This window comes from Anthonomus grandis, chromosome 6 (assembly GCF_022605725.1).
Source record: "Anthonomus grandis grandis chromosome 6, icAntGran1.3, whole genome shotgun sequence".
NCBI classification, from domain to species: Eukaryota; Metazoa; Arthropoda; class Insecta; order Coleoptera; family Curculionidae; genus Anthonomus; species Anthonomus grandis.
This window is the reverse complement of record NC_065551.1, coordinates 11,813,779-11,830,767: the sequence shown is the minus strand read 5'-3', so window position 1 is coordinate 11,830,767 and position 16,989 is coordinate 11,813,779. Positions and strand designations below refer to the sequence as shown.

The 16,989-nt window shown below is 32.3% G+C and overlaps 1 protein-coding gene across 1 annotated transcript in view; it reads left to right on the top strand.

The window, feature by feature from the left end:
• The window catches only part of LOC126736980 (sialin), a 77,314-nt gene that overhangs the window by 34,415 nt on the left and 25,910 nt on the right, over positions 1 to 16,989 (top strand). The window contains exon 2 of the mRNA XM_050441634.1: positions 13,595 to 13,732. Within this exon, the coding sequence (XP_050297591.1) occupies positions 13,693 to 13,732 (40 nt within the window). The 5' untranslated portion in view covers positions 13,595 to 13,692. The remainder of the gene's footprint in view (positions 1 to 13,594; positions 13,733 to 16,989) is intronic.

Here is a 16,989-nt window from a genome sequence, read left to right as displayed (position 1 = left end):
GTGGAAGTAGCCACCCTGATGTCATCAGCCGCTTTCTTGCTCTCGATAAGGGAGACAGAGGCCCTGGTGATGCTATAAAATAGCGAGCCCTTTCTCTTCCTTATCGTTTTGGCCGATCCCTCATCCACCCCCACCACCAGCCTGAGGTTCTTAGCCTCTTCCTTGCGCTCCCACACTCTCCACTGGGAGCACGGGAGGCCAGGATTTTGAAGCTCCAGCCGGGATCCTTAAGATGGCCCGGCGTAAGCGAAGCGTGGAGGGCTCCACTGTTGTCAGCGTGACCCCCTCCCAAGGGGAAAGACTTGGGAGTGCCCGACGGAGCCACTCCAGACTTTCCTGGTTCGCGGCCGTTAACAGAATGTGGTTCCTGATCAGCCGCGGTGGATTTGCAGTGACTGTGCCTCACTGCCGGACGAAGTCCGCAGTATGGCCTCAGTCAACGAGTCCACGAATTGTAGCAGCTGTTCGCCAGTGAAACCGACCTCGGGTTGTTCCGTACGGCACACTGCCAGCTGCAGCTTGGCGCTGCCGACCGATCGCGCATACCTGACTTGAGGCCGGGACTGAGCGGTCCGCGGTCTCTTAGCGCCGCCAGCGCGCTCGGTAGGCGTAGACCCGGGTGTCCTGAGCCTTTTGGTGCCTGGTCCCTCCTTAGTGGAAGCCCCAGGCTTGCAAGCCTCTGAGGGAGTAGGTGCCAGGGCCGCCGCGGAAGCCGAGCCCAGGGAGCCCCCTTGGCCTCTTCTGCAGCCCTAGCCTTCCTTCTCCTTCTTTTCTTAGAACCGCAGAGGTTCTTTCTTTTCAGCTGTGCCCTGTTGAGAGCTCCAGCTAGATCGTCAATGTTGACGTCGGGGATAACCGGGTTCCCTGCTGAGACAGAGCCCCTCGGGGGTGGGAGAATGTGTGGGCCCATCAGAGGAAGGGCCCGCAACAGGAGTTGAAGGAAAGGTGGGCTCTGATGTATCAGAGCCCGCCATAGTGGAGGGGGAACGAAGGGGAGAAAGAGTTTTTTTGGTTTTTTGATGGTCCATGTTGGTCCCACGAGTATAACGGAATAGCGGTCCACCCAGGCAGAGCCGTTTACCTGGGTAAGACTGGATATGGATAATATTTCAATGATAAAAGGTATTACAAGGTCGCCCGGTATTCCAGAGGGAACGTCTGCGACCGTGTTTTGCCCCATTGCTTTAGCTGCAATTATTGCTTTTTTTCACTCTATGTGTTTCTTTTGTAATTTATTTGCTAAGTAGAGCCCCTTTTCTTCTTGTAGTTAGTATAATCTTGTAATATATTCCCATTTTATTTCTTTTCTATCCTTTTCTGTCCAAGTTTTGCTCATTGTCCAATTGTTGCGGATTCACTTCAACATGTGACATACATCAAAAATTATATAAACTGGGGAATTATCTATAGGGTTTTCAAAATATATTTTTAAGCTACTAAAATGAACCTGTGCGCCATCACATGTAATAGCAAGAATTCTGATGCCTGTTTTACCTATTTGGTGTAAAGCTTCTTTAATCAAGTTGGCTTTTTCATCTCCACTTAACCCATTAATGAAAAAATACCCAATAGGTATTTTAATATAGTAATTTACCCCAACCACCATCAGAACTAAAGCTTGCGATGCTTCTTCATGGTCATCATTAGACATAGTAGCTCCTATCTCAACATAGCCTCAAATTCTTTAAGTATGTCTTTGTAGAGATTTCTTTTTTATAGACATCTCATCCATCATTAAGCACGCTAATAGAGGAACACAATTTTTTGATTGAAATGACTTTGATGCAATTTTTAAAGCGATAAGGGAAGGTTGCGTAAATCCTATGGTACAATCCACCTTTGCTGACCAAGATCTAATTGTGGAAGGTGCTGGCAAAACCAAGTCAAAAGTTTTTCTTACATAATTATATGCCTTAGAATTGTAAAACTGGAGAGTCATAGCAAAACTTCTTAACACCTCAGGGTACTTTGTCCTAGTAACTTTTTTTTTCTTTTTCTTTGTAGAACTATTTTCAATAATTCTTTTCATCAATTGAAGTGATACACTTGAAAATGTTAATTCCAAGACCTCAGTGGCATTATTCGTTAATGAAAGTTTATTTTTTTAAATTAAGACAACTTGTTTAAGAGACTTGATGGCCAGCTTGCATCTTTTATTTGTTCTTCTAACGACTTGATATCTTGCTTTTAAACTCTTTATATTTTTCCTTAAGACTATTCTTTCCCTTTTGTCATGTTCTGGTGTTAAACTGAAAAATTGTAAATGTATCTATTAATATTAGTATCAAGCGTTCAATTTATCTTAATCAACATTTTGATCCACCCTATGTAATTTTCTTGCTTGTAGTAATGTTCATCGCATTCTGAATTTTATTCCAAAAAAACCAGAGTAGATAGTTGGTAGCCGAGTTTTTTCCAAGTTATTAGTCAAACACCAAACTAACAACTTTTTGACATATAAAACCAACCTATATTTTTTTTAATGGCCCCTATATATTATATGTGTATTTATTAGAATATGTTTTTCTGATTATAATGACATACCAGTCTTTATTTTAATCAACAAGACTAGATATATTAGAAAAATTCTGAAGATGCTTAAGGCATATTGCTTTTTTTACAGATGCTAAACTTGCTAAATACCATCTTAATGATAAAAGTTATTATCCATAATTTTTCCAATAAATCACAAACAGGTGAATGAAAATATAAAGTGTGTTGCATTTTAATAGATATACGACTTTTAAGTCAAAAAGTTGTCATTTGTTTTACCGAACACTTGGAAAAAAACTTTCATTCTGGTTTTTATTTTACCTTAATAACTTTAAAAACAAAAAAGTTGCAGAGAATTGAAATGTTATCAAGATAAATTAAACACATTGTAGATGTACATATGACATCAAATTAAAAATGTTTCTTTGCTTACATTTAATTTACTTCGAAATATAAATGCACTTACCTATAACTATGGAGAGCTTTTACAAATTTAAATTTTGCAGAAGATGTTACTGAAGCAGTACTAGAAGAATCGGACTGCACCTCTACAAGGGCTTTTTTCCAAAATGCAGTAGTATGGGCGTTTTAATCTAATATTAAAAAGCAATTAAGCATTGTTATAGTTTTTTTAAATTAGTATTATATAATTTACCTATTGGGTTTTCCTTCAGATTCGCCACCTTTTTTTATTTCCAAGCCTACAGCATTTGTATCTGAATCTGGCCAGTTTTCTTTTGGAATGTCCTCAAAATTACTAACATAATATCTTTTCATAAATTCAGTGAAACAATCTTCAGTGTTCATGCGAGTTTTCATATTTATTAGATTTTTTGATGGAATGGTAGCTATTTTCAGTATCCTCTTTTTCTTAATAGGTTTTTAATCATTTATTGAGAAATGTGCAGAGCACACTCTGGTAAGCAAGATTACTGGTGGTGTCCTTTCTGCCAATTACTGTCAACTATTGACTTCTAAGGGGCGCATCTTTTGGAAATCTATAGATAAATTTATATAATAGGTAAATCATAATTGCAAGACAATATTTTTGCAATTAAAATTAAAATGTGTGTCTACATATGTACTATGGAAAAACTGGATTATAGATGTAAGTAATATTGTACATAATTAAATAAAGAATCAAAGTGGTGAAAAAATGAAAGTCAGATGCTCGGTCATATGTAATACTAAACACAACAAACACTAAAAAAATATTTAGGTGAACACTGAAAATGTTCAGAGTGACCAACATCAAAAGGACACAACCACTATAAAAATGGCGGCCACCAGGCAGTGGTCATTTTTGGTTATGATGCCATATGCATTGGCAGTCCAGGTATATTTATAAGTTCGTGCCCGAGACCGCTAATAAACTGTGTCAAACGATATGTCAAAGTCAAAGAGAAGCTATACAAACAATAAATATTGACATCAATTTTTTGTTGAGAAGCATTATGTTTCTTAGTATTAGTTTTAACTTATTTAATATTAATGTATATCAGACAGTTAAGACATCTAAACCAAATAAAAATGCAAAAAAGAATAAATTATCAAAAGAGCGAATATATTTGCAAAAAATACAGTGAAGAACGTAAAGATGAGGTTGCACGGATATTTTTTTAAATTGATTTTTGATTAGTTTGTGTTTATTTCTGTGGAAAAAAATATGAGTGAGGTTATGTTTACTCCAGTAACTTTTTTGTTTATTGTATTTCCTCTTGGGCAAATGCCTGCCCTTTATAAACGTTTTCAGGGCGAAATTAATTTGTATTTTGTTACGATCTAGATCTGATCCTTAAAATGTATGAGATTGGATTTAAACTCAAAACGTGTTGAAAACTTAGGCAAATGGGTGTTTTCATGGTTTAGGTCAGTCTTCAAAACAAATTCAAAAGCTACGTTTACAACGCTTGTACCAAATACATATTTAATACTTGGATCAAATGACGTCATGAGGACTATTTTTTCGGTGTAAATGGCAGCGCACTAAAATTTGATGCGTCCCAAACAGGACAGATTACATTTTTTTTCGGTTTAAACACCTATAGGACCTATTTTGAAGTAGCAAAATGACAAGATTGACATTTTATTGGTATTTGGAGTGTAGTCGTCTAAGCTTTCAATCATTTGAAGCATGGACCTAATAGATCCGCGCGTTATAAACGTAGCTAATACCGATGAAAGGTATAGCTAATATTTAGACTCGGACAGCTATTAGACATGACGTCATTCGAGCGCACCCATATGATGACGTAACGCTTACAAGATTGCTTGTAAGATATCGTAAGTCACCCGAGTAAGGCGCTTACTCGCTTAAATATGGCTTTTGTATTTTGACGTTGTCAATAAAAAGTTTGTGTTCCTCACATATATAAGTGCGGGTATCCAGTTTTAACCGATGCGCTAGAAAGGCTGCGGTGCCGCCTTAGTACAATTTATTATATAGGTTTAAATTGAAGGCGATACACGAATGCGTTAGCACCGCATCGACGGAAGAGAAACGCAGCTTGCTGCGGTAGCATCGGACGACGGGATAGACCTGGCCAACACACCTACTACATGTAGGACGGTACTCGTTCCGGTTGTAACGTGCGTTTTCACATAAACTATTACATTAAATATCTTGTTTTAACACAGTTAACAATTTGCCAAATGATTTTTTAGACATTCTGTAATAATAGAAAAACTTATCACAATATTGCCGAATACTTGTATAAATTTTTTTTAAATATGTATGTATTCAATGTTTCAGTTATATTGGCTATCGCAAAAGATCTTCTGCTTCAAGACCACAAATAATTCTTAGCAATAAAGACATTATCTCTCTATGAAAGTCGAAGCAATTAAATTTTGGAATTTTTCTCGGTGCATATCCGTTTGCAACGCAATGTGTATGTGCTATACACGCAGCTCACGCTAATCCTCGGCCTGAAAGCAACAGACTTATAGGCAATCATAATGGAAATCCAGACCTGTGTCCAACTGATGAGAGAAGAGGCCGATCCTTCGCAATTATTCCAGGAGGCCAGGCAGCAATAAATGTTTTAGGACAGTTTGAGACTAGGTCACAGACTGTACAAAACAGCTGGGAGGATAAAAACTACTGTCTATAAATAGTTAATATAAATAAAACCATAATATAAAAAAGAAACCAAAACAGTACCATTATTATTTTATGATGGTTAGTATGAAATTAAAAGTTAAATACCCAAAAGATAAGTAACTAATCTTGATAACTCACTAAATACAAAAATACCCACCAGATGGTTATTTATTTACCTTTATTAACTCAATAAGCGATGTTATTCTAGAGTTGTAATTTTTTATTCTTTTAATTTTTACATAAATATGGCCGGAATAAATATATTCATGTATATATTTTTTATCTTGTAAATTTAGCAACATATTTACTAAGTACTGCTTTTTTTGGTTATTTTAAATCTGTTTTATGATTATAATCATTTGCAAACTAAACTGAGGGTTAAAAAAAGTAATACGCACTCCATTTATTCAATAAAACAAACAGTCCTACATAATGAATATGAAACAAGTGTGTCAAGTCAGTTCTTAAAAATTTAATCACGAGATCGACATAAGGTGTTTTTAACTCTTTCTGTGACCTCCATAATGCATTTATATTAATCTGCCCAGCCTATGTTGTTCAGACATAACTTAATTTCAGCAATAATTTCTTAATAAGTTTATAGATTTTTAATTTGGATCTTAAATTTAGCCAACAATTATATTTTAATTTAGTAATTAATAATATATAGACACAGCTTTAAATAATGACACGCTACAAGAAAAATGTATCGTTATTTTTCAATATATACATTTTATATTTCGAAAAATGTAGCTTATTCTTGGTATACATTTCTTATATTCCCCTTCATTCTTAATTAATTTTTACAGGGACAAATGCGTCAATAATCGTAAAATATAACATGATTAGAGATCAAATTACTATTCTCATGCTGCATTGAAGGATTCTGGTCTTCTAGTTCTAGCTCTAATGTGATCACCATACAACCGTCGTTCTTATCGAGCGTTACCCAGAGTCATTCCGTAAACGAAATGCATATCTGTCATTTCTTGATTACTGTACTGGACCATTATGACAATTAGTAATTACCAAAACATAAAAATATTTGGAGCATTAGAACGAGCAGAAAAAAAACAAATATTTGACAGCTGTCGGACTATTTGAGAAAATAAATTATATTAATTGTTTTCACGTACCATCGTGCCGAAAAAAAACTGGGACATTAAAATTTAGGTAGGAAGTTGTCTCCTAGTCTATTATAGTAAATCGCATTCCTTGGGTGCATATTTACGCATTATGCATTTTGGAGTCTTAATAATTACATATTTAAATAATAATATTGATACAAAACATTTTTATTTTTCGATATTTATTTTTATTTGGAACACATTTTATAAATAAACCAAAACTAACTAATATCTTTTTTGATAATATGGATAAAAACTATTAATACTTAGTAAGCGCACCGTCGTTATCAATTACAGCTTGCATGTCGTGACATATTTAAAAAATTAAGTTTCCGGTATATTCTTCGGTTATTTGGTCCCATGCATCATCATTTATCGCATCTTTATTTAGGCGTAATTCATTCTGATTTCTAGGCCTAAAGTTATCTTTTTTATTTTGCCATTTTACCCCAAACGTTTTCAATTGGGTTGATATCAGGGCTTTTGGAGGGCCACGGTAAAACTGGAATTCGCCTTTCGTCTAGATATTTTTGAACTATACGGACTGTATGTATAGGAGCATTATCATGTTGGAAGATAAAATCTTGCCCATAGACAACACCAACCGATGGCATCATAACATTGTTCAGGATATTGCAATATCCTACGGCATTAAGCGTTCTCTGCACTATTTGACAAACGCCTGGTCCCCTAAAACAAAACCAGAACCAAACGTTTATACTAAATCGTCCACTTTGATTAGTCTTATTTGTATATCTTTTATCATATCTGGTATTAGAAGGCCTGTAAACGCGGATTTTGCCATTATTGCACGATTAAAAGGTTTTTTCATCCGAAAATATTACCGTTTCCCATATGTTGTTTTGGTGCGCATATTGATGGGCAAATTCTAATTTTCTCTGTTTGTTTGCTTCGGTCAAAAATATTTTATTTGTTGCACAGGAACTTTTAATTTTTGAATTTCTTATCCTACTATGAGCTGTATTAGCAGAACCAGGAAAATGCGTGTCTTCTTTCGCCTTTATTGCTGTTTCAAACGGATTGTTTAAGGAAACGGTATTTTTACTAATGCCCAATTCTTCTGCAATTCTTTTTATAGGAACCATCAGACCTCCATCCATCAGACGAGTGTATTTTATCGCTTTTTGTTGAGGAGATACTGCAAGCATTTTGAAAGAACGATTTTGTTGAAGGGGCTGTCACAAAATTAAATTAACTTTGACAACATCAAAATATATTATTCTAATAGACCAAGAGATTTAGAAGATTTTGCTGTCCCAGTTTTTTTTCGGTACGATAGTACGTCGTCTAGATAAGTACATACGATGCTTAAATATTGAAAATATTATAATCAAAACAAATCGATATGATGCTATTTTTTAAAAAAATGCTGAATAACATTACAGTACCTCTTATCCATATCTACGTTATCTACATACATAGGGATGGGCTTAAGAGCAACCGTATATGTTTTTAGCAAGTAATATGTTTTCTTCATAGAGAAAAACTTTATAAAATATTTGCCATAATTATCGGAAGTTAATATTATTACTGTTCCTTGCAATCTCTCTTATACATCTCGATAGGCACCGCTGAGCCACCTCAATTGGTTGGTGAATCTGGTTCATGGCTAATTAACCATAAGCAATATGTAGCTAGATCAATATTTTACTAGGCCAAACTTATAATTATATCATAAATAGATATTGTGGCGCATTCTAATTGACCAACAGAACTTCTCAGAACATTTAAGCGCTGATAAAACGTTAGTATACTCCCTGGGTAATCCGTGTGTGCTATAAAATTTCTTCTGGTCATAATTTTGGTATGAATGTTCGTATACATTGTTATTATTTTTTAAATTTTATTATTTTCATTATTAGTATTCCCAAAATTTTACCACCTCTATAATTCGAATCAAAACTACAACTTAAATATCGAATTTTTACATTGAATATCTGTTATACTGAATATCTTTTTACTTGTCACCTGCTATTTACATTATTTGTTAGGTTCTTTAACAATGATCAACATAAATTGTTAAAATAAATTACATGTCTGTCGGCGACTAAACTTATAATTTAATTTTCTAAATTATTTTTAGTTGTCGAAGTCTGTTCCGCCTCTCTTATCACACTCCAATATTTTCTTTTTATTTCATGTTGCCTTCAACAAAAATTTCAATTTTTTAGTCTCTTTTCTTCATATTTATCCAACCATGGATCTTGAACTCTCACTTCTATTGGTCTTTTTTACTTCTGACCATACTGGCTTGCCATGTTCCATAGCTCCATTGATCGAAACTGTTTCTGTCTGTCTTTTCGGGCCTGTGATAAAAAAAAGTTTTGAACTAGTTAAAAAAAAACGAGAGTCAGATAAACTTCTGACCATTCATTTATTTTATTCAATCAGCCTAAGCCCTGTTAAAGTTTTTTTTCTCGATATCTCACATATTATCACTTTTTTCTGATAAATTACAAAGTCAACAATTTTTCAACATTTAACCACAAGCATACATTTTATACATTTTTAAGACCAATCAGATTCTAACGGATTCTGAAAGGTATTTACTAATAAAATAAATCACTTCGGGTTCACAATCATTTAGTTAACTCGACAATAGGATGATTACGTTAAGCGTTTCTAAGTTTATTCATTAAAACCTTTTCAGACTCTCGTTTCATTAGGTTTTATAATAAGAATATGGTTAAACGAATATATTATTTGTGTTTTTTCACTGATTACTTCCTAGAATTTCTTAAATATATTGAATATTTCTAATATGCAATACCTTTTAAAAATCTAGAAAAGGGGAGGAGGATAGTTATGCTCAATTAACTACAAATTTGCCCTAAAATGAATGGAGATTATGAAAATAGTTTTGGTTTGGTCTTTTTGAAAAATATTTATTCTTCTATTCTTAAACTTAAAAAAAAATCTCCTACATCAAAAAAATGGCTGTTAATACTCAGAGGATATGTGCTAAATTTCATACACCTATCTGGGAAGTTATTAAAGTTATAGCGAAGAAACGTTTTTTTCTTAAGATTTTAACACCTTATAGCTTAAAAATTACTTAAAAAGGGGTTTAGGACTTTATTTAAACGGTTCTTCTTAAAATCAGCTAAGGATTAACACCCTTAAAGATCAGCATCTTATTCTGTAACAGCCTGTATAATATTAGGTTTTTCTAAAAGTACAGTCCCCTAAAGAGGAAAATTTGAGACAACACTTATAAGATTTGATTCTGGACTGTCATTTCTATTGCCGGACGGAACTTTTCCTATCTAAGTTTTTTGTCTTGGCCTACTTACGCAACTCTAAGATCCTTATTAGATCCTTAGATAACTTATAATCGCATCGTTCTTAAATTTCAAAAAAAAGGAAATCTTTTTAATAAAAAATATACTATCAACTTTTTAAAAGATATCTGACATAAAAAATTGGAGTTATTAATTGTATGCAGTCGAGAGTTCAATTTTAAAAAGTATAGAAAACTAAAAGTATCAAGTGCTCAAAATCTGAGATTTGTTAGGATGCTTGATTAAAATCATTAAATGACCCAAAATATGTCACTTTTTTATAACCCTTTTTTAAGCATGTGATCTCTTTTTCTTACTTATTCCTCAAACTTTATAGACATAGCGGGGGTACCTTGATGCATGTAGATTTTTTGGGAAGATTTGCACCATTCTGAATTCTCTTAAAACTTCATTAATTTTTTTTAATAATTATAAGGGGAATATAATAAATAACAATAAAATTTATAAAACAATAGCTTCCAACGAATGTTATAAATTTCGTTACTTCCCATTAAATGAAAACTAATATTATCTAAAAGAATATACATAAAAACTAAATTTTTGCGCAGTTATTCATTACTTTGATTATTATGATGGATTTATCTTTATGAGCACCTTTATTATTTTTAATTAAAACATATGTTGTATATTCAAGTTAAAAGTGGGTTTTGTGTAAAAAAATAGGTGATGGGAAAGTACAGTATTGGAGAAAAAATTGAAAAAGTGGAAATTATAAATTTAAAGATAAATATTTTTAGAACTAAGAAACATTAAGCCCCCTTTCTAGGTAGTTCTCAAAGAAGTTTAGGATTACTATTTCAAATTTTCTGAGAAATTTTATTAAATAGCTTCATAGTAATAATAGTAATCAGACCTGGTTCTGTATCTTGAAGTTCTGTAAAAATTAAAATTTCTGTATTATGGCTATTGTTGCAAGGTTATAATCCAGAACAAGATAGAATCTTCTAGTAGAGTTTGACAATAACAATACTTCATGAACTCCTACAAGTTTCTAAGTTTCTTTGTTGACTTAAAGCCTATACGAGGTTACTGGCTAAAACCAATCCTGGATTTGTTTATCAGTGTCGGTTCTACCAAGCCTGTTAAAAGATAATATAAAGTCTAAATATTAGAACACTTTTCAGAAGATTGGTAGTATCATCAGATTCAAATATGGAATATTTTAAATATTATTAATTGAAAACAATAAGAACAGAATTCTAGGGATCATCTTCCTTTATGTTCTTGGTAGTTGATGCCCTATTGTTAAAACTAACAAGCTGACTTCTTCTGAAATTAATTTTTTTGAAATCATTGAAAATAGAGATATTATACAGTAATATATAAATTCACCTTATGATTTTTTGCTTTTGAAAATAGTAACCACCACTTTTCAAAATGTTTGGATAGATTCCAGTCAAGATAGTCCTGTTTATGACTTTGATCATTCGAAAAATTATTTACTCTGTGACAATTTTGGCAATTCTACTATTAAAACCAAAGCATACCTTACTTATATCTCTACTTTTGTAGTTTTTTACGTTATAACTATAAATACTTTTATTTAATATATATCATATGCCCTTGAGTGGCATTTTAAATTTTAGACCGAAAATCTGAAAAGCTTTACCAAAAGTATTAATGACACATTAATGATGTTTCAATCTAAGCTCCAATTTAAAAATTTGTAAGACATTACATTTTTGACATCGTATTGTCATTATTACCGACATTGTCAATATTTCAAGTTATATTTTTTTGTAAATTAAAATATAATTATTTAACTAGGCAGCAAACTCTGAAGGAAAAAATGTCTAAATGTTTAATTAATCAATTTTACTAAAAACTTACATTTTACAACAAAAGCCAAGGTTATATAAATTAACATGCCCAACAAAAAAAAAAGTAAAAGATATATGGAATCAATAATATTAAGGTAGTAAAAAAAATCAGTAAATTCAAATAAGTATTTTTTATGACTCCCTATAAATATTGTAAATTCCATTAACAAAAAAATGAATAATATAGCAGATACTAAATCTTATAAAAAAAGGACACATGGGTTCTGTTTCAGACGTTACTCAAACAATGCTAGGAAAGCTATTGAAGATCTACAAAATCAAAGAGTACAGATATGTTTAGCTTAACAAAAAGAATACGAATGTATGTATTTTTGTTCCCTCACAATATGATTTTTGAACTAACAACAGCACCGGAGCAGCTGCTCTCTGTTCGTGTAAGGCTTTGCTGAATTCACGTTTTGTGATCCCAGCAATGTTGAATTGCGCGTTAATTGAGTTTGCGCATCTCATACATTCCGATAGCAGGAGAGTATGCCTAAGCCTGGCGCTCGTTCAATCGAATTTTTATAACGTATCCTATTTTATAGTAGGATTTAATACTTATTATAGAATAATTTCTTGATGATCCTCTCACAGACTAATATTTTTTATATTTTGGTACCACACGGCTCTGAACCCTGGGCTGTTTGCAATCTAAGTCAATGATCTGCCGATTAATGTTTATAGGATCTTCTTGTATGCAAATAATATTACTTTGAGGTGTAAAAACCGAGGTGTCATGGGTTCAAGCCAATCAACTAACTCTAAATATACCAAAAACCTAAAATTGTTTTTTGCCTTTTGTAGTATATGATGTAGTATATGAAGTATACCAAAAAATGCACGACTTATATACAATTAAATTTCATACAATTAAACAAAAGATGCTATTCTCAAAATTATTTAGCACCTAAGATTTACAAACTGTTTAAAAAGTATCCCTTTTCAAGTAAATTTCTATTCAAGAAAGTCTTTTCTTTCAATAATTTCAAGAATTCTTTAATACTCCGACCAAATGTAATGATTAATTTAAGTTGATATGAGACTTTTATTAATTTAATTATTCCAATTAATTTATTTGTGGAAATTCGAAATAAGATCTATTGTGTATTATATATCTATTGTCATATTATCCATCTTTAGAAACGTCAGTTGAATTATCCCTTTATCTTTATCTAAATACATTAAAAAAAAACATAATATTAGAAATCAATTTATTTTAAGTTTTAAATTAAAGGAAACTTATTCTTTATTTTTTTTTAATAATCAACAAGTAATTTTAATCTTTGAAACTGCGTTGAACATTGGTGAAATGACCGATAATAATTCTAAAAATTGCAAATCTTGAATCTAGAAAGGAAATTAGTAGTACAAATTAATTACTAATATGAATTATCATACCAAGCAGCAACAAAGTAGTGTACCAGTAGTGTATAGCAACACATACATTATAATTTGTTCATCTTAAAATCAATATAACTGTACAAAGTCGCTCCCGATTTCACAGCCTTGAGACATGTCTATCATTATATATTTTAATAAAAAAAAACTATTTAAAAGTTCTTCAATCCCGCTTAATAGCAAAATGTAAGTATACCTTTAAATTGCCGACTACTAGGTATATAAATTAAATACTCATCAATATTCCTTTCGTTACACGTTGGTAAGCAATCCAGCAGCCGTTAATCCGCAACGGAATTTAAATGTTTTGCGTCTTATTTGTTTCAGTTCAGAGTCTATATAAAAAGACCGGCGCCTAAAGAAGAAGCAGAAGAAAACGAAAAAAAGCTGCGAAAAAGGTTATTTCAAGAAACCTGTTCCTTGGTATGGCCTCTGCTCGTAAACTGGAGAATAAGAAATGGACAGGTAAGGATTTATGGTGGTTGATTTGCACCAATAAGACATTCAATTCAAATCCAAGCAATTTAAACGAAATAAAAATTTAGGGAATGTTATAAAGAAGATTTCAATAATCTATTAGAAAAGTTTATACTAATTCGAGATAATAATGGAGAATAATCTGCATTTCCATTAATTCAAGTTTCAAGATTCGTGATATTAGAAAGCTATAATTCCTAAAAACTTGCACCCTCTCTCTCATTTGCTCATGCAAATTGTAACCTATGAATCCCTTGCTACAGCATACTTTAACTCGGACCTACTCAAAGAATATTTAACAGTTGCTAGTATCAAGATAGATAAGCTCAATTTATAAATACAAAACGTAAGTCCATTAATACAAACGTAAAATTTCATTTATCGAAATATATAAACAGTATCAATTTTGCTAATTGGAAAAAATCACAATTTGCGCTTAAGGTTACAATTTCTTTATTAGAATTTTCAACACCAAACATATTTCTAGGTTTTCTCAAACATTTTGAATTTAATTTTGCAAACAGCCCATAAATATATTCATAAACCATTTGTGGGTATTCTTTTTTCAGCAAATGGCATATTATTTTGATACAAAGCTACCTAGAAAGGAGATTTACTCTTGGGAAGTTGCTTTATCTGGAACACATTTAAATAAAAGCAATTCCGCAATATTTTGAACAGGAGAATTATCAGAATATTGCACACTATTATTCTTATTCGACCCGCTTAGTTAGGAAAGTTGTAGTCTCCAAATATTAACAGTTCCCTAAGAGAGTGAGACTATAATTTCTTAGACTGAAGTGCACAGTAATTCATTCTATTTTCAATTTATAATGCACAGAGTTAAGGTGCTCTTCTGCACGATAATTTATTACTTATAACCTTTTTTTAAACGCATGCATCAGAACCATGATATTTAAGATTATTTAAATCCTTCTACTTTCTGGTTACACATAAATTTATAGTTATTTTTCTCTGTGGCTGCATTAATTTAATCCATGATACATAAATATCTAAGTGGATATTATTTTTACTTCACGTTAGCTCTATTTGAAACACTTTTATATTCCACAAATACATCTAGTAATTTGAATCACCTTTAGAATGGTGTCACAAAGTCTTTCTTCAATGTGAGTGCTAGTAACTGTGCACGCAATACAATCGTCTACCTACACATCTAAAGCAACATGGAGCTGCAAAAACCAGCTCATACTGCTTAGGGAAGGGAACAAAATTACCTTAACATTGATTCCGGGATATGCTGGGCTTACCGGAAATGAAGCGGTTGAGAAGATAGCCAAAAAAGGATGAAACATGAATAGGATTGGTTTGGCGGAAGTCGCTGGATGCAGACTATGTTTGGAGGGAGACGAGACTGCCACGCGCATTCTATACAGATGTTCGGCACTAGACAGAATCAGGCAGGCAATCTTCGGTAATACCTTACCTAAGACAGAAGACATTAAAAATGCTTCTCCCAATCAAAAAGAGGGCGGACTTGATTGGGGAAGTAAAAATGTGTGAAAACACCTAGGGGTGAGCCACAATAGACCTAGAGTCGGAGTGGAGGGACGCAAAGAGCCTCACTCGCAACAAACCTAACCTAGTAACTGTGCGAAATTCAATGGTCAGATGGAATATATAAGATTTCAGGTTAAAACAATAATTTTCACTCGAGAAATTTTGCTTGTATACAATCATCCAACCAAAAATTTCTTTTGTTTGAATTTTTTTTTTCTTTTCTTAATAAACTTGGATCAGTTGCAAATTCCTCTTGACCTGAATTGTTAAATTTAATAAGCGACGCTTATGGATTAACTCGAAACTTTTCTATGTCTGGTTTGAATCTCTCCAGAACGTTACACCAAGATTTTCAATAGTTAGTGCTCAAGCGGGAGGTTAGCATTGATGCTATTTATGACTCCTTTACGTAGAAGTATTTTTAAGAGTTTAAGATGAAAACTCAATCGGGTCTTGCTAATTTATCCAGAAAGGTAATTACTATCGAAAGATTTTATTAGTCAGTTTCCAAATCATTACCTTTTTCTTTTTGAGTGACTTCTGTGCAACGATTGTTATAAAGGCTAAAAGTCTACAGGAGCAATAAAACAAGTTTTCTTCTATTTGATTTAAAGTTTAAACCATATCAAAAGGGAGTTAAGGGAACAGGATTAGCGTTTTTCTTTTAAAAAAATTTCACTAATTTCAAATTTATAATGCTTGTTTATTTTAAACAACTTGGTTATATTACGAAATGTTGTTTTATAACGTTTAGAAAATCTATACAGGAATTCTGCGCCTTGAATAGAATTGTTTTAAAGTTTTATAATAATGATGGTGATAATGATATAGGAAAAATTTACGAGAACCTTTAATGAGAGAGATTTTCTAAGTGCCTCATAATTCCAAACTGATTTGAACTGGTCAAGTTGCTCACCTGATTGCATCTTGTATTTTTTCATTATATACTTGGTTTGGCTTGGTTAAGGATTTAATTCATTGAATAATTTTTTAACAAACAATTATGCCAAGAATCAACGCCAATCGACTTGTGAAATTTTAAGTGACTTACGAGTATATACGACCAATTAACTTTATAATGACTATTTTGATGGACTAAGTGTTTCTAAATAACAAATCAGAGATATTTTTATTTTATAAAATTTGTTTTGTAGTATATTAATTTTTGCTTTGCTGTCAATAATATTAGTAATGTGTTTTATTAATAGCTTACTTATTGGTGCAGACTAACAATGCCCTTTTTATTCACCCAGAAATTAATAATGGCTGTTATACGCATACAAATCTCACTTCACGTAAATTATTGAAGACGAGGTGGCAATAAAAATAGCTAATGCTTCATTTCGCATGCAAGAACTGAAGGCAGTTCAGAGCCCTCATTTAATATGGAGTTTATGGGGTCTTTTCTGGGAACTGTTATAAAAACCTTAAGCAGTCAACCTTGGTAAGAGATCTCTAATGCATTGATCTTTTATGAATACCCTTAATTATTATTATAAACTCCTAAAAATGTATACAAATTAGGTATAGCAATTAATTCAATCAATTATCAATTAATTGTATATTAAATAATATATTAAATCAACCTTTTTTGACCTAAAGTAAAAACATGAAAGAAATATTGAAAAATAATTTTAAAAAATCTATATTTTTGGGTAATTCCATTATAAAGTGGTTTATTTGTTTTTAATACTCCATCATTTTTCACTTAAAATTTACTATAT